This window comes from Paroedura picta, chromosome 4 (assembly GCF_049243985.1).
Source record: "Paroedura picta isolate Pp20150507F chromosome 4, Ppicta_v3.0, whole genome shotgun sequence".
NCBI classification, from domain to species: Eukaryota; Metazoa; Chordata; class Lepidosauria; order Squamata; family Gekkonidae; genus Paroedura; species Paroedura picta.
Genome location: NC_135372.1, coordinates 40,740,302 through 40,761,429, shown reverse-complemented (window position 1 = coordinate 40,761,429; position 21,128 = coordinate 40,740,302). Strand labels below are relative to the sequence as shown.

Genomic DNA, 21,128 nt, shown 5'->3' with positions numbered 1-21,128 from the left:
ATTTCTGGAAAGCTTCAGGTGGGTTAACATAGCAAGCGTTTGCAGTGCCAACCTCACATCACTTATTTTTACTGTAGGAGCCCAAAGCGAGGTAGATTACACTGAACAGTTGAACTTCAGTGATGATGATGAACAAGGAAGTAACCAGAAAGAACAGGATAGCAGGTGAATGGTTATCTGTGTGCATGTATTTTAGGAAACTTAATCTGCATGCCTAAGAACTAGATTTGGCTGTGGAAGGTGGTTTGCTTAGGTCTCCCCTGTATTATACATCTTTCTGGTCCTGTTCACCTTTCACAGTTTAACTTGCATCACTGTGGTGCACCTCTTTACCTTGTGATGTTTTGAGATTTGCATGCTGTGACTTGTGTTTACTCCCGTTCTCTATGCATCTGACAAATGCAGTTGCACATTTGTTAGGAGATTAACACAATATCCAAAAGCAGGGTTGGCTTAAAAGGCGACTGCTCGGAACCATCTAATTTTCATGCGTGTCGCCCATGCAGTCATGAACCTACAGAGAAGAAAGATGTTGAGGATCGTAAATCATCTGCTTCTATGCAGTCAGGTGCCTCCAAAGGACCGTATAGCAAATGCAATCAGTTTGATCAGGTACATTTTTTACTACCTTTAAAAATTTCCATTAACTGAAGGTTAAAAATTGCTGGAAATCTAGCCACATATACCATGCCAACTTTCTTACTAAATTTACAGTTCAATTTTTTGAAAAATATAACATATACTTCAGTTTAATGGATAAATGCTTTTGTTAAGTTTTTAGTAAGTAAAACTATTAGGTTTTGTTCATATAACAACTATTTACGTATCCTGTTTTTATACGGAACCCAGTATGGTTATACCATTGAAGTACATGACCATGTTTGCGTACTAGCTAGCAAAAAGCAAAGATATAATAAGAGTTAAAATCGGAATCGTCATTTTAATGAGAGAACAGAGCTTTTCAAATACTACTTTCTGGATGTAAAAACTCTCTTCTCCATACAGCCAGCATTATCCAAAGTCAGCACAAAAACAGTCAGTAGCTGCAAGAGTTGAAAGTGTGGGGTGCATGGGAGGGGCCAGGAAGCAGTGGAAGAGCTACTGCTTTGCCTGCAGAAGGTTGCACATTCAGACCCTCATCATTTTCAGTTAAAAGGTTCAGGAAGGGAGGTCATGTGAAAGCACCTGGGTGTGAGAGGAGCCTTGATAGACCAGCACAAACCATCTTAAATAAGGAGGGTTGGTTTAGTGCTTTGCATGCAAACTTGAGTCCTCAGCCTAAGGAACCTGGCTGGAGGTAATGTGAAAAGTATCTGACTGAGAACTTGGAGGGCTGCTGCCAGCCTGAGTAGACAGTACTGACCTTGATGAGACCAGCCATCTGATACTGCACAAGGTGGCTTCATGCGCACAGAAGAGATTAATGCTCTTCTTTCAAATCTCTTGTGCCTCTATCCTAATCACATTACTGAGGGCTATCAGTGCATGAATGCTGAGATAATCTTTCTAGTAACATTGATCTGTAATAGATCGTCATCACACACAGTATTCGTGCCCTAGTGTTTGTTGATTTTTATGGGGAATTTTATGGGGAATTGGAGACAGGAGCCCAGTCAGTGTATCCAGAAGAAGGTGCGGGTAGAACACCCTTTCTCAACTTTTTTACCATGGAGAAATTCCTGGAACTTTCTTCATGCTTAAAAAAAAAACCCAGAAGTGGTGTGATCGTGCAGAATATGGTTGGGAAGCATAGCCGTGTACACACCCACCCAGGACCCTTGCAGGCCGGTCATTGGCCATTTGGGGAAGGGGGAGCGTTCAACATGACCATATATGGTCATATCACCTGATCAATATTTAACCGTTTTAAAATATATATTAAAAATTAATTCACTCCCACCCATTTGGCAAACCCAGGGCCAGCAAGGGTTTCACGAAATTCTGGTTGAGATAGCCTGGTCTAGAATTTGTTGCTGTTTTATGAAATCTTTTTGCCCAAGATTAGTTGTCTTCCAAATAAGATCCTCTTTCTTCTGTCCATGGTTTTCCCATTTTTCTTCCTCTATGTTAAACTTCCATCTTGAAAGTAGAGTTTCCTGATGCTTGTTTTAAAGCATACATATAAAAGAGAAATAATAGTGGTGAGAACATGTAACTCAATAAGATACACTCAAGCATGCATCGATGGAGAAAAGTGTATCTGAATATCCATTTATTTTGATTTAGAACCTTCCTTTGCTGCCTGTTCAGAGTCCTGCTAGAGGCAGCTTAAATTAAAAACCACAGTAAAAAAGCAAGCCATTGAAAAAGAGCTTTGCTCTCCTTGCGTATTTGCCCTTGTGCTTATATCATTCCCTTTCTGTTTAGTTATTTTTGTAAGAGTTTGTATTCTCTTATTTTCCTGATCCAATAGGAGCGGGGTTTGTTGTCATCGCAGTCTTCAGTGCTTGAGAGGACCGGTCCTGGCCTTCATCCAAAATCTGTTCAGGTATAAGCAGCCTTTAAAATGCCAGCCACAGTCATCCCCAGGAAAGGAAAAGGAGTCAGCACAACACGTCACGATCTCATTCAGATCTACATCTTCTCAGTTCTTTAAAATAGATTAATAAAAGTGGGCATAGGGGAGCTAAAGATTTGTTTCAGCACAGGACTGGACGTATTAATGGAACTCTTGCTGGCCAGCATTTCTATAGCATTTGCCTTTTTTTTTCTCTGCACAGTTTGCGTGTCAGGCTTAAAAATGATTGAAAAGTGTTCTAAAACAGTGCTGTTCTTTTGAAGCTGTGAACTGATTCCTGGTTGGGATGAAGGTGTCCTCTTATTGTTTGGCTCTGTGTAGGAGAAGGGGGACTGAGATTCAGTGATTCCTAGTATTTTCTCACATTGCTTGTGATCAGCCACTCCTCTTCCTAGACGTAATCTGAGAATACGGGAGAGAGCATCAGCAAGGCAAGAGCAGCTTTCTAATAGTGTATAGTTTAGAAGTTGTGCTACCGCTTCCCCCTTCCAAGACGGATTAGGAAAAGGCTAGAGAGCCATTTTCTGCATGTTTGGTGTAAGATATTTTAATTCTCACTCATCTTGTTTTTATTTTTAAAAACTATAGCATCCACTTCCAGATCGTCTGGCTGGGCCAGGGAGACAAGGCCCTTTCCCTCCTAGGCCAGTACCCGACGAGGATGAGATTTGGAAGCAGAGGCGAAGGCAGCAAGCTGAAATATCCGCAGCAGTTGAGCGAGCCCGTAAGAGGCGAGAGGAGGAGGAGCGAAGGATGGAAGAGCAAAGGAAAGCAGCGTGCGCTGAGAAACTAAAGCGACTCAACGAGAAATTCGGCTGCGTATCAAAACCATCCCGGGAAGACCCACCAAAAGAAAAAGTGAATGAGAAGGAAAGTGAAAAAGAGAAGGAAAAGGAGAAAGAAAAGGAGAGAGACAAAATAATAGAAAATGAGAGCGAAGAGGAGAAAGCCCAAGAGCCAGAGAAGGAGCCTGAGAAGGAGCCCGAGAAGGAAGGAGAAAAAGAGGAAAAAGACAAAGTGGAGGAAGAATCCAAAGCTGAGATATCCGAGCCTCAGAAGGCAGTCTCACCACCTCCAATAGTAGAGAAGGCACCCGAAGGCGAAAGCAGCAATAAGGAGGAGAAAGGTCTGTATTGACTCTTCTGGGTTTTCTTAATTGAACAACAGCGTAATGCTTTTGCCGTGGGAGCTGCTTCAGTGTCAAATTGTAACACCAAAAAGAAGCCAACCATGTGAGCACGCAGATTTAGGTAGCGCATACATGCAACTGCTTTGGATCTCTAGTGTATCACTGGGCTTATGCCTGACCTGCTGCTTTTCAGAATCCAGTCTTGTTTATAAAGTTCAAGGTGAGATGTGTCGTGCAGCCATAGCTCAGTCGAGTGATAAGCTGGGATCACTGTGCATTAATGAGGCCTTTCTGCATTGCATTCTGGCTACATGCCCCAGCTTACTCTCTTGTTTCCCTTGACTAATGTTTTCCGAGTCTGTGCCATATTTATGCAGCTCTGTCCATTCCATTTTTAGTATTGCTTCTTCATAGTGTCCTGTGGGGTTATTATTTAAGGTTATTAAAGTGAATTTTCAGTGTGTAAAACTTGTCTACTTTTTTGGATGTGCATTGTATGTAGTACTAATCTTTGCCTCCCCTCCCCCTCTGTTTTCTCCTTCGCTAGAGAGTCAGGCTGTTTCTGCCCCACAAGAGAGCAGTAGCAGTGAAAGAGAGGGTTCCCATGAAAGTGAGCCAGACGCAGGTGCTCAGCCTCGCCCTGCTATTTCCTCTGGCTATCAAAAACAGTATCAGAAATCACTGCCGCCAAGGTTTCAGAGGCAACAGGTAAAAGGTTGCTTTCCTTTCTTCTGCTAAAGCTCATGTCTAGATACTTGCTTATGTATTTATGTGCTTGATTGTCAGTCTGCCTTTGACCCTGAGCCTCAGTGTGTATTGCAGCTAAAACAGTGCTGTAAGACTGGTAAAATATGTTTAGCTCCACAAAATTGGCAAACCTTGCATTAAAACCACAGTAGAATACTCAGAGGAATGTGAGGTCTTGCGTTGTGCGGGGGGAGGGGGGTTGGACTAGATGACCCCAGAGATCCCTTCCAACTCTATCATTCTATGCAAGAATTACAAGACTGGGAAGCAACACAATACACTCAAGAAACAGCTGGATCACGAGTAGATGCTGCAATAAACATTGGGAGATGTTGCAGTATGCACAGCAGGTTCTGTATAACGAAGACCGCCCTTAAATTTCACTGACATAATTTTCAACCTTAATTAATTTTTTTAAAACCCTTTTAAATAATTCCATTTTATATTCTCTACAAAAAGGTAGAAGTATGGGAGTTGTCATTCTAACCCTGAAGGAGGTTTTGCTTGTGTGAATATGAGCACTTGGCTCATGTGAACATGAACGCTTGCTTCCATCACTTATTGAACAAGCCGATCTAGAATAAAGTTTAGCCTCTGTCTGGTGCAGACGGCAGTGAATACTTGTAACCCAAAATCCGGATGATTAAATTCTGACGTTTAGAACTGAAGGATGGCTCCTTTAGACCTTTGGACAACAAAGCCTATCAGGAGAGGTGATCCTTCAGATAGGCAGGTCCAGGACCCTGAAGAGCTTGGTAGGTGATTACCTGCGTCTTGAACTGAACCCAGAAACTAACGTGTAACCATTGGAATGACTGCAGAGTAGGTCAAAGTGTGCACTCCTGCTCTGATGCTTTAGAGGTATTCAAGGTCAGACCCATGTAGAGGAAGTTACAGTAGTCTAGCCGCAGTTCAGCGGGGTAACTGCAAAGCTGCCATGACATGAATCCACGTGGCTGGATCAGGTGGGTCTAAAAGAGGCATCCTTCTGGCTAAAGTTGAAATTTAATAATCAGGAATTTTGATTGTAAGCATTCCCTACTATCTGCCCCAAACAGTTTTTGATAGTTAATGTTGTAAGCTGCCTCAAGCAGCATAGGAGTGTGATAAATAATAATAGGTTTGTGTAATATACAGTGCCTGATAAGATCAAGTATGATGTAGTGGTTAGAGTGTCAGACTAGCTGCCATGGAAGCTATCTGGGTGACCTTGCGCTGCACTCTCGGTGCAACATTACAGGGTTGTTGGGAGGAGAAAATGGAAGCGAGAACAATGCAAACTCCTTTTGGCCTCCCTTGGGGGAAAAGCCTGGGGTATAAACAAGGTACAATATATATCCTATATAAGCACTTTTGGAAGTTCTTTGTAAACGTTGTACTTTGTACAAGTATCTAGTTATTCTAGTTTGCCTCTGCCGTGTTTATGAAAACATGCAGATGTTAAGGTAGTATGACTATAACTTACACATGAGACGGACTGACTGATTTAATGGTCCAGTTCTGTTGTGCCTCTCGGTATTGAAAGCACTGTCCCTTCCAGGTATTGCCTCTTTTGCTCCCTTCCTTTGTCTTAATAGGCCCAAGTGCAAGCTACAATCTCTATGCACTGCGCTTAAGAGAGACAGTGTGAGCCGTGAGATTGCATGCTCTCTCTGCCCCTTCTGCCTTTGCCTGTGTTGCATTCAGATTTCCCCTACTCTTCCCTTGGTGACCTTAAGCATGATCACATATGCACCAGTCATAACTGTGGTCAATGCCACAAGGTTCCTTGTGTTGACTTTTGAAGATTGGGGGCATCATGTGATTCTTGGTTTTGGCTAACAGAAAAGAGCTGTGAACATGGCTCAGAAGACTCCTGCAAATTGTTCCTGCCCTGTTGAATACACTTCTAGCAAGAGAACTTTTGCAACTTATCAAAATGTTTATGTATTTGTTAAGGGATTTAAACCCAGTCCTTCCATAAAGCTCAGGGTGGCTTGAAGTAGAACCAGGTAGACAATCACATTCGCAAACAACAGACTTCAAAGCACAGTGCTGCAGTTTTGTTTAAAAACTCGCTCTGTATCCAAAGCCTCAATAAACGTCCCTTTTAGACAAACAGCAATGATATCTCTCGCCTCATCCCCCCTCCCCAGTTCCCTTTTCAAAACGTTACGAAGGCTTTTAAGAGTCATGGCTGAAATTACACCAGCACCCTGGTCACATTCTAGAAACCTGTTAGATCTTTCTGTTCTCTGGGAGTCAACCAACCTAACTGGTTCTTGTGAAAGTAAAGGAGGTATCTAGTGAAGCATTCAGCAGATGAGAGACTGACCATGACACTCACTTTAACTCTACTCTGCTAATCAGGTCACCTGGGACTTGGGTTTGTAAAGTACCCTCAAAATGCAGCCAACTTAAGTGACCCCCTAGGATTTCCAAGCTAAGAGATATTAACATTGCCTTCCTGTGCATAGAGACCACCAAGGAGTCCCTTGGTGGTCTCCCATTCAAGTTCCAACCAGGGCCGAGCCAGCTTAGCTTCTGAGGATTGTTGAGACCAGGCTAGCCTCGGTTGTCTGGCTTAGGGCATTAGAATCATACTCTCGGTACAAAAGAAAAACAGGACCAGTGTAGGTCCCTTTCTCATGTGTCAGGCTCATTACAATGAGACCAATCAAGCTCTGAGCTTTGCATAACAGCCTCATTGTTGATCTTGAATTCCCCCTCAAATTCCCCCAACCTAGGAGCCCTCAACACTGTATCTGCAGCAGTCCTCACCAGCAGACTTTGGCATAGGTAGGTGGATGGCAAACCAGTTGGAGCCCTTAACCGCCTGTCCCAGAAACCTAGTGCAAGATATGCAGCCCTGACCAGGATAGCTCACGCAAGCCTCATCTTGTCAGCTCTCAAAAGCTAAGCAGGGCTGATCCCAGCTAGTATTTGGATGGGAGACCTCCAAGAAATTCTAGGGTCGTGATTTGAAGGCAGGTAATGGCAAACCACGTCTGAACATACCTTGCCTGGTTGCTGGATAATTCTAGCGCCTCTGGGCTACAATATATGCGCCATACATACAGTAAATACATAAACAGTGCAAGATGCATTTAGTCAAAACTGGCTGCTATAGAAGCAGAGGGTTCGTGCCCAGGACTGTATCAAGCCCGAGTTTAGGGTTGATGAGAGACCAGAGGCTCAGCTGAGGTGTTTGAGATAGTCTACAGTGTCATCCAGCTGGATTTCAGTCACACCAGCAACGACTAAAAGCTTATTTTAGAGAAAGTCATTGGTTACAGAAGTCCTGGCAAAGCACAGTGTTCGCAGTGTCCCCCTCAGGAAACTCTTCCATCTTACCACATGGGATGGAAGTTGTATTAAACATAGGATGGGCGCAATCTTTGCTTCTGTTTGCCTTTACCAACTTCTGTCCTGCCACCTTACATACACACAGTGCTCTTGAGTTAGCGTAAGCTGCATTGCTCAAAGTTGTACACATGCCGCAGGCCAAACAGGTAGCCGTACCCAACAAACAAGAGTGATTTATTAGCTGGGAGCAGAAGAGGCCATGCCTTCAGCTGAACAATCCCATTCTTACCCTGCCCCAGTGCCCACCCAGATTGTCACATGCATCAGCTGGAAGTTAAGCGCGGGGTTTTCACAGGAGAAGATAATCAAGGCTACTTTGATGTTGTCAGACATTTTTTTGGGAATTTTTTTTTAAATCTTTTTTGTAGGAGCAGATGAAGCAGCAGCAATGGCAGCAGCAGCAGCAGCAGCAAGGGGTCCTGCCACCACAGTCCACGCCGGCACAGCCTTCCAGTGGCCCTGTTCCCCCACCACAGCACAGACCACTGTATCAACCCATGCAGCCCCACCCCCCGCATTTGGCTTCTATGGGTTTTGATCCGCGGTGGCTCATGATGCAATCTTATGTGGATCCACGAATGATGTCGGGAAGGCCTGCTATGGATATGCCTCCCATGCATCCAGGTACAGCTCATCGAATATTACTCTTGTTACTAGTGAAACCAGAGCCTTGTTGTAGTTGTTTAAAAGAGTACTCTGTGGCAACCGGCAGCCACCCCAAATCTCTGCACATCCTTAATAGGCGTAATAAAAACGCAAGGGAAGCGTAATAAAAACGCAAGGTGGGTGTGGGGTGGGGTGTTTTTTCTCTGTCTCTTAAAAATGGGAAATTAGCCACAGTTTTGTCTTTTATAACGTGCGACTGGACAGGGAGGTCTGCTGGCAGGAGTTATTAGGGACAGTATCTCATAATTGCCTAACTGCTGCTACTGAAGTGGGTCTACTTTGTAACCCCTCAGCTGGGGTTTCTGATACACTAAACCCAGTTGGCTGTGCTCAGAGCACGAGTCTGTCAAAGTCAGTATTGTCTACCTTGGTAGGCAGCAGCTGGTCAGGGTCTGAGGCCCGAGGTCTTTCACATCATCTTCTACCTGGGGATATGGACCTGGGGACTTCTGCCTGCTAAGCAGATGCTTTGAGAGCCAATTTGGTTAGGAGTGCAGACTTCTAATCTGGCATGCCGGGTTCGATTCTGCACTCCCCCACATGCAGCCAGCTGGGTGACCTTGGGCGCACCATGGCGCTGATAAAACTGTTCTGACTGAGCAGTGATATCAGGGCTCTCTCAGTCTCACCCCCACTTCACAGGGTGTCTGTTGTGGGGAGAGGAAAGGGAAGGTGACTGTAAGCTGCTTTGAGCCTCCTTTGGGTAGAGAAAAGCGACATATAAGAACCAACTCTTTTTCTTGAGCCACAGCCCCTCCCTAGTGGAAGAGGCTGTGACTTACTATTGCATGTTCTAGTCCAGCGGTCCCCAACCATTATCCGGTTGAGGACAGCCTCCGGGGTTGGGGGAGAGCTGCTAGTCCGGGTGCTGCGCGTGCACGTTTTCACCAGCACGGAGCGCTAACGCACATGCGCGGCAGCTCCGCACATGCACATTTGTGTTTGCTGGCATGCTGGTAGCTATGCCTGCCTCTCACAGTAAGAAGCTCGCTGGGCTGCAAGGGAAGCGGCTGCTTTGGCGGCCGCTTCGCCCGGGGCCTGGCGAGCTTCTTGCTATGGGGGGGGGGGAGGCAGGCGCGGCTGCCGGCAGCCCGGTACCGAGGCCTTCGTGGCCCAGTACCGGGCTGCGGACCGGGGGTTGATGACCCCTGCTCTAGTTAGCCTGTCTCCAGAGTCAGCTGCTTAAATGCCCATTTCAGGCCATTAGGTTCAACTTCTTTATACACATGTTTTTGTTGCAGGAATCATACCTCCGAAGCCACTTCTGAGGAGGGACCAGCTGGAAGGGGCAGGGGCTGCTTCCGATTCATTGGATCACGTTTCTCGGTCAGCAAGGGAGCACGGTATACCGCTGTCTGAATCACGCATAATGTGGGGATCAGATCCTTATCCCCATGCAGAGCCTCAGCAGGCTACAACCCCTCCAAAGTTGGCAGAAGAAACAGAAGACCTGCGGTAAGCTTGAGGATTACATGGCTTACATTGCTGTAGGCATGCTTCTCCTTCCCCATCACACACAGTTCTAAGGCCTCTTGTGCCCCTTTTCATCAAGCTGTCATTTCCCATATTGTAAAAGATCATTATTTCCTCTCTTTTTGTGGAAGTCTTTTAATGGTGTCTCGGAAACAAGCATGTTTTCCTGGACTACCCCCAGCTTACCTGATCAATGTATGTTCCGGGCCAGGAGCAGTTACAGATCATTCTGCTATTTCTCATGGTTAGCAGTAAAGTTGGATATACTTGACAGTAGAGGCATTACTGCAATCATCCTGATTCTCAAAAGTGAAGGGTTGCAAATATTAGCCAAATAACTTCTGACAAGGATTGTGCTGGAGGCTGAGTGTAGGTTCTTTGCCACTGATGATGAGAAATCTTAAATAGTGTACATCAGCCCGTGTAGAGGAACTCTTACATATAGCGAGCCTGCTGACCATCCTAAGTTCCCATCAGATCCCAACCAAATAGAGTCCCTTGAGTGGATTAGGGTGAAGGGTTAGCTTTGGAGGGTTCACATTTCTGTTGTAGCTGGTGAGTGTTGGCTTCAGTTTGGGGGATTGCCTGAAAGCCAAGGCCTAATCCCCTCCCCTCACACAGCCCCAGTCAATGAGAGGAAAGGATCATCTTCTGAGGGGGATATAGATAGCTGTCAGTGGTAGGTGGTGACCAGGGTCATTCTGTCGCTCTCTGTGTTGGGTCTGTCCTGTAGGGCAGGGGTAACCAACCTGTGGCCCTCCAGATGCCCATGGACTACAATTCCCATGAGCCCCTGCCAGCATTTGCTGGCAGGGGCTCATGGGAATTGTAGTCCATGTGCATCTGGAGGGCCACGGGTTGGCTACCCCTGCTGTAGGGTTATCTGCTTCTGTCAGGATGCCTTTTCACTTTTCTGGACGGGTGCTGTAGTTTTGCAGGATGCTTGGTGTGTATCTTCCCAGTGTGTCATCGTAGTTAAAAAGCTGTAGCTAAACATGTGCCTTTCTTTTAGGGCCGAGTCATTTCTCGAACAAGACCAGATGCCTGTTCAAGAGGTTTACCCTGTAGAACCCAAACAGTTGGACTCCCACCCCAAAGCAGACTTCTTCAAAGAACCGAGCGAAGGGGACATTCAGAAGACTTCAGCAAGACCTTCGGAAGATGCACAGCCTCAGAAAACGGAGACACCTGTTCCTGCAGTCGGCTTTGAAATAGTTGCGGAAACGGTCACCCAGAGCTCTCAGGAAGAGCAGGCGTTCGTAGAAGAGAGCAGTTCTTCCTTGAAGAGGAGCATCTCTCACGGGTCAAGCCAGTCTCTGAAATCAGAAGAGCAACAAAATGAACCACAAGCAAGCATTCCCAAAGTGAGCAGTAGGCCCCTCGAGGCAAAAGAGCCGATTGTGGAAAGACAGGAGAGCAAACCAAAAAAAGAAGGGTTCGCCAGTAATCGATTGCTGGAAGGTCCGAAACCTGAAAAACCCTTCAAGCCTAAATCTGAAACTCGATGGGGTCCAAGGCCAGGGTACGGCAGAAGAGAAGAAGGTAGCAGCAGGCCAGTGAGAAGGTCCGGTCCTATCAAGAAGCCCATCCTTCGAGACATGAAAGAGGAGCGCGAGCAAAGAGAAGAGCGGGAGCAGAAGAAGGAAAGGGAGGGGGAAAAGCTGGCCAGCGAAAGAGTTTTCAAGGTTGAGAAACGGGAGCCACCTCCAGTGCCTTCTACCAAGCCTGAGCCAGAGCAGACGGTCGTTGAAAGTAAAAAGGTGCTGCCAAGCACACCACAAGCCTCGGTGTGTGCAGAGACTCCTGTGCAGGCTGCAGTTACTCCTGCTGTTCCGCAGCCCCTTGCACAGCAGACAACAGAAGCTCCACCTGTGCCTCAGCAGCCCTCTGCAGCCCCGGCACCCCCACCAGTGGTCCCCCAGCCACCGAGTCCACAGGCAGCCGTTGAGCCGCCTCCCCTTCCTGCCCAGCCGCCACCAGTCCAGCCGCCCGTCAGCACAGTAAAGGAAGAAAAACAGGCAGATAAAGTCGTGAACAATAAAGAACGGCCCGTAGAGAAGCTTCGTATGGAAACTAGGCCTGTGAAAAGGGAGCCTGGCTTGCCCCCCAGAGCGTATTGGAGAGAAGCCAGGGATCGGGACTGGTTCCCTGACCAGGGATATAGAGGCAGAGGCCGTGGAGAGTATTATTCCAGGGGCCGCAGCTATAGAGGCTCTTACGGAGGCAGGGGCCGGGGAGGGAGGGGCCACAACAGAGATTACCCACATTACAGAGACACTAAGCCTAGAGTGGAACACGTGCCTTCCGGTCCTCTCAGACAGAGAGAAGAGAGTGAAACCCGTAGTGAGAGCTCTGATTTTGAGGTCGTTCCCAAGCGTCGGAGGCAGAGGGGTTCAGAAACCGACTCTGACAGCGAAGTGCACGAAAGCGCAAGTGACACCCTTCTTTCAGACAAGGACAGCTTGAGCAAAGGAAAACACCCCAAGAGGGAAGAGAAGGCAGATCTCAAGAAACCTGCCAAAGCCTTGCCGTCTTTCAAGGCTGAAAATAACATCCGAGGGGACAGTAGGACGCCAGACAAAGTTTATATGCGGGAGGATGAGAACAAGCCCAAACCTGGTTTCCTTCCCAAAGGAGAACCTTCTAGACGTGGCAGGGGGGGAATGTTCAGGCGCGGAGGCCGAGATCCTGTTGGTCGTCCGCCTCGACCATCTACCCTTAGGAGACCCGCCTACAGAGAGAATCAGTGGAACCCCAGGCCAATGGAAATACCCAGAGTTGAAGATGGGGATCCCCCGCGAAGGCACGAGCATTACAATTCTGTCCCCCTGGATAAAAGGCCACCTGCCAAGTTTGAGCGGAAGTTTGACCCTGCTCGGGAAAGGCCCCGGAAGCAAAGGCCCGCACGGCCCCCCAGGCAAGACAAGCCACCGCGCTTTAGGCGTCTCAAAGAAAGAGAGGCTGCCTCAAAGATCAATGAAGCCACGACTAGCTCATCGTCAAGCACTGCAGTGAGCAATGCGGTTAACGAGCTGCCAAGCGCTTCTTTGGACGTTTCGGGGAGCAAGACGCCGGACCTGTCCAATCAGAACTCCTCTGACCAAGCCAACGAAGAGTGGGAGACCGCTTCCGAAAGCAGTGACTTCAACGAGAGGCGGGAGAGAGACGAGAAGAAATTGGCGGATGTGACAGCGCAGGTCACTGTGAAGGCAGGGGAAAGCACCCTCGCCCCGAAGAGGGAAATAGCCAAAAGAAGCTTTTCCAGTCAGCGCCCTGGGATTGACCGGCAGAACCGCCGTGGCAACAGCGGACCCCCCAAGCCTGGACGGAACTTCTCGGGGCCACGAAACGACAGGAGGAATGGCCCGCCCATAAGAAGTGGGAAAAGAGGGTAAGCGTGCCTCGCTTTATTGGTCGGCTAACACGGGACGGTAGTTTAATTTTTAAAAATGAGGCAGCTGTTTTAATTAAGCAGATTGGATTTGAATATATGACCCCCTGAAGTGCTTAATTTTAGCATGCTATTTATGAAATAAAGGAGAAAGTAAGGTGGTGTTAATGAGAAAAGTGGAATTCTCCTTCCAGAGGCAATGGTTCTTCCTCAAGTCTATCTAGGTTGAAGAGCCAGCAGCTAAAATGTCTCTCTTTAAAGCCCTCAGGTATGAAACAGCAAGGATTTTGAACTTGGCTGCTATTAATGATAGGACATTTTGCAGATCATGAGTTTATGCCGTTACTGTAGAATTTGCATGTTTTTAGTTACGGAAGTTAAGGAGCTCAAACATTCGGCAGGCAGTCTGCAGTTCTATAATTTGAACTGACTCAATGAAGAACTTTTCTTTCATTATGTTGAAATATGCTGTGAAGGAATCAGTTCTGAACACTTAAAAGCACATTCATCAAGCTCTATTTTTTTCCATTCATAAATATGATCTCCCCCCCCCCCCCCCCCGTTTATTATGCAGCATTTAGAAAGCTGGCACATTTACCCAGAAGATGGCAAGTCTGTAGCTATTGTCCTGACAACATCTGGCATATTATCAGTGTTCCTAATAACACATAAAGCAATTAACAAAGTGAGCTTTGGATAGCGGCTGTGGGTGAACGTCTGTATTGAGCAGAGGTTTAACACGTACAGTATGTTTCAGGTTCAAACTTGGGAGTCGTGCTAGGTAGAAGAATGAAAAGATGTTGTCAATAAGATTGTAGAAATGTGTTCCAGAAGCAGCTAATGAAGTCTAGCTTCCGTAGGGAATCCAAAGCCCTGTTTTCCACAAACAACGGGGGTTTTCTACCCTCAAAATGTATCCTGTATTATAATCACAAGACTGAAAGAAACTTTGGTCTTGATATAATAGTCCTTTCCAAGCAAAGACTTCCCATGGTAGAGGGTTCTTCCCTCCAGCACCGGGGACAGGTGACAGCCTGAAACTTCTATGAAGATGGACAGCTGGCCTCTCCCCCCGAGGGGGCTCTCACATCTCTAGCTATACAGTGCTATATTTTTCCCAAAGTACTGGTCGCAATGTTTTACTGGTGGATTTCCCCCCCTTGTATATAGACCATTTGAAGAACAGGCACCTGTTGTGGTGAACACTGAACCGGTCGGTGGCACTTTACATCAAGAAGAAAACGGGAGCGGTGCTGCTGCCCTGAAAGGCTCAAAAGATGCCAACAACAAGAAGCGCGAAGAGCCGAAAGCTGGCCCAAAGAAGCCCAAAGAGAAAGTGGATGCCATCTCTCAGTTTGACCTCAACAACTATGCAAGTAGGTCTCAAGGTCTAGAAGCATTCAAGAGAAAGGGCACGGTGGATTTCAGCAGATACTAAATTCTATTTTGTTCTTGTTTGTCTTTCTTTTGGAGCAGCAATATTGGTTGTGATGGCCCCGTTGATTTTGTTCAGGAGTCAGTACGTTTACGACTTAACATGTGATCTTTGTTCACAGGTGTTGTCATCATCGATGACCACCCTGAAGTGACAGTAGTTGAAGATTCCCAGTCCAACTTGAACAATGACGGCTTCACTGAAGTGGTGTCAAAAAAGCAACAGAAACGTTTACAAGATGAAGAACGCAGGAAGAAGGAGGAGCAGACTGTGCAGGTGGAAAATAATGCATGTGGATGTTTTAGCACAGATCTTCTGTACACATTTTTAAATAAGCATTCTTAAGTTGCTTTTTGTGTTCCCCTAAATAATCTTTCTTTTTACTTCCACGACCCATTCACCTTTTGGATTCTTTCACAAGGAATCTGAATTATTTCCTTTTGGAATGCCTCTTGTAGCTAAAGTCATGCAGCATAAGTAAAGTGGATTTATTCATGATTTCTTTTATTGTAAGCATCTCTGAAGGTCTTTTGAGAGTCGGTGTGGTGTAGTGAATTTCCTCCAGGCTAGACTGGTTAGGGATTCTGTTGTTTTGGGGGTGGGGGGCATCATCTGAGCATGGAATTAGGGTCACTGGGTGGGCAGGTCATTGTCAATTTCCTGCATTCTGCAGGATGACCCTGGAAGTCCCTTCCATATTCTGTGGTTCTGTGACTAATCTGGAGAACCAGGTTTGATTCCCCACTCTTCCACATGCAGTCAGCTGGGTCACCTTTGGCTAGTCAAAGTAAGGAGTATTCTCTCAAAGCAGTTCTCTTAGAGCCCTCCCAGACCCTTTTACCAGAAAGATAAGAAGCAGAAGGGAAAGGTAAGCAGCTTTGGGATTCCTTCATGTTTGAAAAACAGGGTATTAAAAAACCAGCTCCTCTTTTCTTCTGAGCAGACTGGGGTGAAGAGGTGTAAAATTAGGGACAACTGCGAAATGATAGGTGATATTCACATAATCAGCTATTGAAATACATTTGGGCCCTTTGCTATTTCGTATTGTATTTATTGCTTTTTTTCAAAAATTGTGTGGACATGCAATGGGTCCAGACCCTCTCTTGCACAAGGATTCTGGATCTTCCCTACTTACCCTCCCCTTAGCAGCCATTCCAGACCTTGGGAAAGTTCATTGACTGGACCACATTATCACAAAGCTCCGTGGGCAGCAGTAAGAGAGAAGAGGGGTTGAAATTGCTCAAGAAGAGTGAAATTGTCCCTTTCCCTGGGCCCCAGCAGCCCGCGCACATCCCACAACCCTGGGAATAAAGCTGTAACGATATAACAGACTATCTTAGCACCCTAAGATCAGAGAAGCTTGTTACATGCCTACTGTTGGACAAAGTGAAAATATATCAGCATTTACTATTCAAAGTTTTCTGCTCAGGCAGCATGCAGCACACAGACGCATAAATCCCTTTATTTTCCAGGTCTGGACCAAAAAGAGCTCCAATGAGAAAGGGAGGGGTCAGAATTCCAAGCTCCCACCAAGGTTTGCCAAAAAGCAACAGCAAGCAACGGCTGCTGCTGCCGCTGCAGCTGCTGCCGCCCAGCAAGTCCAAGTGCAAGCGGTGCCGCTCCCCTTGCAGTGCATCCCTCAGACTCCCAGCCCACAGGCCTCGGTTCAGCCACAAGCACAGGTGACCTGTGCAGCAAGCGGCAGCACAGAGTATCCAGCAACAAGCAAAACCCTCCAGAACCCACCTCCTCATAACGCCGTCGGATCCGAACTATGGGATAATAAAGTGCCGCCCACAGCCGTCCTCAACGACATCTCTAAAAAGTGTAAGCTAAAGATGTAGGAAACTGTGAACCCCATGCCACCTTAACTTGGAATTTTCTATCTGCATCCCACAGCTGAAATATGTTTCAACTAGCAGAAAAGCCCATTGTACAAAAAATACATCAATCTCTAAGCTCCCCCCCTCCCCCTGGGCAGCTCCACCAAGGCCTGCAGAGGCCATAGCGGAGCTGCTCGGAGCAGGGGCAAGCCCTGGTGGAGGCTCCCTGCCTCATTCCCCCCCTGGCAGCCCTACCAAGGCCTGGAGAGGCTACAGTGGGGCTACTTGGGACGGGGGCCTCCTTACCTGACTGCCGCCTCTTCATGTGGCTAGAAGGCAGAGGGGGAGGCAGTCAGGAATGGGTCGTCAAATGCTTGTATGGTGCTCTAGGGCGAGTGACTCCCCAGGGGCCAAGCAGGTAAGCGATGAGTCCCAACTCCTCCCATCACCCCAGTCGGAGTTTATTTATGTTGTATAGATTCTAGTAAGCTGCAAGGGGTGGCCTTGCATGAAAAACAAATAGTCTCTCCCACTTTTTTTCTTAAGCATCCTATTACACTAAGATTGCTAGAGCAGTCAGTAGTTGAGGAGTTTTCTGCCTCCCATTTGTGCAGCTAATGTATGTGGCCCCTTCAAAAGGAGGTGGATTTGGGAGGGTTAGCATTCTGTTGTCTGTGGCTAATTCTGTGCATGTGGGGACAAATCTGTAATTGTTCTGCAGTGGGCATCTTTGCCATCAGGTGCTGTAGTTCCATTCTGTTCTCTTGACTTTCAGTGGGACCAATTAGTCCTCCGCAACCTCCTTCAGTCAGTGCGTGGAATAAGCCCTTGACATCATTTGGAGCGTCTACATCTCCAGAGGTAAGCAGCAGACGTAGTAAATCAAGAAGGATGGGCAGATACTCAGATTTGAAATTTGTCAGTGAATGGAAGTGAGCGAGATACATATCTTGAGCAGGACCCTCAAGAAGCAGTACAGAGATATTCTGAATAAATACCTATCAGATATGTCAACTTTAAAATGGTTGAACAAAAGGACTGGATTTTGTTTCAGCAAGTTAAGCAGCCATTGGCTTAATCCATAGACTCCATTGGCTTAATCCATAGAGCTTAGAGAAATTGAATCTTCTATTTATTTATTTATTTATTTATTTATTTATTTGATTTCTTGACCGTTTCTTCCCTGCAAGCAGTCTCAAGGAAGTACACAGTGATGCTAACATTTGAAACCAGCACTCGGCAAAATACAAAAACACAATTAAATTTCTAAAATGCTCCAGTCTTCCATTTTACTCCAATTCCATTTTCCAGCCATTTTGATGGTAACGGGCAGGGGGTGGAGCCTAAAATGTGGGGAAAGATCAGACCAGAGAAAGAGAAAACAGTGAAATCAAGATCTGCTGACTCTAAAGGTCACTTTCTGTTGACATAAAGCACTCCTCTTCCACTAGAAGGGTGTATGTATGTTGTTTAATGTTCCCCACTCCACCCAGCTGCAGCCCTCTGACCTCCATGAAATGCTATTCTTATGGAACAGGGGGCTTGCATGTACAGCATACAAGGTGACTTAGAGTCTTCAGTGAAAGGGAGGAATTGTCCGAACATATGCTTCTCCCTCCAACAAGTGGAAAGCAACCTTAGGAACCAACCTCTTACATCTCTAAAGCTAACCTGATAATGGGATTCCATTTTTCCACAGCCATTACTTGCATGTACACGTCTCATTAGTGTTCCATTAAAGTACGTAATGTAGTTCTAAGTGTTTGGTTAAGTATTAAAAGTGAAATTCCTGGGATCCTTACTAGGGAACGACTGCTGGGCAAGAAAGTGGAATCGAGCTGGGAATAGAAACTATTCAGTTTGGAGCTCCAGCCTCTAGCGGGAGCGACAATGAAGTTGGCCCAGCTTCAGAGAAGCTCCCCGAGCCAAAAGAGCAAAGGCAGAAGCAACCTCGGGCAGGACCTATAAAGGCACAAAAGGTAAGTGATATCTTCCCGTTCCTAAAAACAACAGAAATATGTGCAGATGGCACTTTGAGCCCCTCAAACAGGAAATGATGTAAAAACCCTTTCTACATAGCCTTAGGAAAAATAAACTCTGCTATGTGGATGATGGGGAAGGAGTCTGAGGGCTGATTGTAGGCTGTCCATGCTGGCCAAACGGTTTTGTTGCATGGGGCTTGAAACTGCAATTTAACAAAAGGTTTTGAAAAGGTGCTTGAATGCCCTCTCCATTTATTCCCCCCCTCCAACCCTGTTCTTTCAAGTAAAATGCTGGGGTTTTGCACAAGTTAAACATTTTCTTTCTCAGACTCATGGAGCATAAATCTGTTCTGTAATGGTGTGAATAATTTTAAGTCTTGTCTTAAATAATTTTAAGTCCTCTCTTTCCAACTTCTAAATGCACTATAAATCAGGGATACACACTGTGAGCCCTTTGACCTTGAAACCACACTGTTTTATCAAGATAAGAACACTACCACACCCATGCTGCCACCTGGTGGAGAGAGCTTTCTATTCCTAGTGCTTTGGACTCTAGATGCAAAAGTCAATGCACAGAATTTTAAAAGCTTGTAACATTTCATTGTTCAGATTCCAGATCTCAGCCCTGTAGAGAACAAAGAGTATAAGCCTGGTCCAATTGGGAAAGAGCGGTCGTTAAAGAATAAAAAGGTGAAAGAGGCTCAGCAAGGTGACCCCGAAGGACAAGAGAAATCCAGTCCAACTGCGGTTAGAAGTCCAGACCCCGCGACCTCCAAAGAAGTTAAGGCTGCCTCAGAACTTGGAACCGAAATTGGAACAATGTTATCGGTGTCTGCTACAGAGTTTGGAACAACCCAAAAGGTAGGAAATAAAACAGAATGACTCCTTAGGAAAAGCCATCTCCTCAGTGCCAGGTTACTGGCTTTTAGCTTAAAGTAGCTTTAAAGAGAGTTACCTGTTCGATCAGTCTGGTGAATGTTCTTAAAAGTTACTGGATTGTTTGTGAAGAAATCACTTCTATAAGCAGAAATGAATAAGACCGTGTTTTTATGCCACCATGTCTCAGGGGCCATCGGCTCCTTATATACAGACTCCACCATTAAGGTCTTTCATGGAGACCAGGAGTAGTCAAACTGTGGCCCTCCAGATGTCCATTTGCTGGCAGGGGCTCATGGGAATTGTAGTCCATGGACATCTGGAGGGCCGCAGTTTGACTACCCCTGCTCTAGACAGAAGGTGAAAGTCTTTTTTGGGTTGCCTTACTTTTGGCTATTTTTACGCTGATTGTCCTCCTCTGACTTAAATACTGTGTTAGTTGGTTGCCTTTCGTTGATGGTGTCGTCTGCTGTTGTGGTGTATCTCAGCAGCTGTATCCCATTTACTGTAGTCTGCTGATCTACACTTTTTTAATGCTCCTTTAGCATAATGTTTGCAGATTTTGTTTTTGTAAGCTGTTTGAACGGCATCAAATAGTAGACTATAGATACTTTAATAAGCACCTGAGAATTTGAGCAGTCTGTATATGCAGATCTCTGTATACACACTTTGTGCATCTGCTAATGGAGCTTGCCAAGGAACAATAACTGCAAATCCCTCAAAAAAACTCCGGCAATGTAAAACCAGTTGGCCATGGGATGGGAAAGGATGCTGGACTGATCCAGCAGAGGTCTTCCGTTCTGAAAGCTTATCCGGGAATATGGCCTGACTGTAGACCATTTGGTTGGCACATGGACCTCTTGTGTGTGTGTGGTTGTTCTCAGGAGAGAACGAACAGTCTTGTGCCCTGTGAAATCCATTTCACTGGATAAATATTGGCAAACTTGAGCAATTACACTACTACCTGAAAGCTTTCTTGGCTGCCTCCAGAGACTGAAACCTACCATTTTTATAGAATTATAATAATAAAATAAAGTTGGAAGGGGCCATGCAGGCTCTCTAGTCCAGCCCCCTGCTCATTTAATTGCGACTTTAATTGTGAATTTATTTTTATAATATAATATTATTATTATTATTATTATTTAGATTTTTATCCCACCATTCATGGCACGCCGTCTTGTGACAGGTTACAAGATAAAACCCCACGTAAAACACATAACTCCCCATTAAAACAGTTACATCAAATCAATTTCAGGTGGCAAAACTATCAACCCCCCCCCCCCACCTGTGCAGCTGCTAAGTGGTGCGCCAGGGAGACTTTCCCCAGTCCAGTATCCTAGTGGTCCCCAACCACCAGGCCACGAAGGCCCTGGTACCGGGCCACGGCTCCCTCTTGTGGCCCGGGAAGCTTCTTACTGTGGGAGGGGGGGGGAAGGGAAGCAGGGGCCGCGTATGCGCCATGCGCAGCCGGAATCGCGCATGCCATGGATGCACGATTTCTGCCGCGCATGGCGCATGCGTGGCCGGGCAATAGCCCTCCCTGCTGCCGCCAGTCCCCAGCCTCAAAAAGGTTGGGGACCACTGCAGTATCCACCTCCAAGATGATTAAGAATGTGGTGGCAGTATCTTCCAGGGGGGCCCATCTGATCTTCCGCACCCCAGCCTCAACCATAGAGCTAGCAAAAGAGCTTTGTCTTGCAGGCCCTGTGGAACACAGAAAGTTCCCACAGGATCCTCAGCTCT

At 46.3% G+C, this 21,128-nt stretch overlaps 1 protein-coding gene across 11 annotated transcripts in view; it reads left to right on the top strand.

Moving 5' to 3' along the window:
* Nucleotides 1-21,128, top strand: part of PRRC2C (proline rich coiled-coil 2C) — an 80,865-nt gene that overhangs the window by 28,945 nt on the left and 30,792 nt on the right. For all 11 annotated transcript variants that reach the window (XM_077332587.1, XM_077332584.1, XM_077332583.1 and 8 more), the window contains exons 9-22: nucleotides 78-165; nucleotides 507-612; nucleotides 2,414-2,488; nucleotides 3,107-3,644; nucleotides 4,195-4,355; nucleotides 8,108-8,363; nucleotides 9,647-9,860; nucleotides 10,891-13,269; nucleotides 14,440-14,645; nucleotides 14,826-14,980; nucleotides 16,177-16,531; nucleotides 17,303-17,388; nucleotides 18,333-18,506; nucleotides 19,119-19,370. In XM_077332587.1, coding sequence (XP_077188702.1) covers nucleotides 78-165; nucleotides 507-612; nucleotides 2,414-2,488; nucleotides 3,107-3,644; nucleotides 4,195-4,355; nucleotides 8,108-8,363; nucleotides 9,647-9,860; nucleotides 10,891-13,269; nucleotides 14,440-14,645; nucleotides 14,826-14,980; nucleotides 16,177-16,531; nucleotides 17,303-17,388; nucleotides 18,333-18,506; nucleotides 19,119-19,370 — 5,045 coding nt within the window. The remainder of the gene's footprint in view (nucleotides 1-77; nucleotides 166-506; nucleotides 613-2,413; nucleotides 2,489-3,106; nucleotides 3,645-4,194; nucleotides 4,356-8,107; nucleotides 8,364-9,646; nucleotides 9,861-10,890; nucleotides 13,270-14,439; nucleotides 14,646-14,825; nucleotides 14,981-16,176; nucleotides 16,532-17,302; nucleotides 17,389-18,332; nucleotides 18,507-19,118; nucleotides 19,371-21,128) is intronic.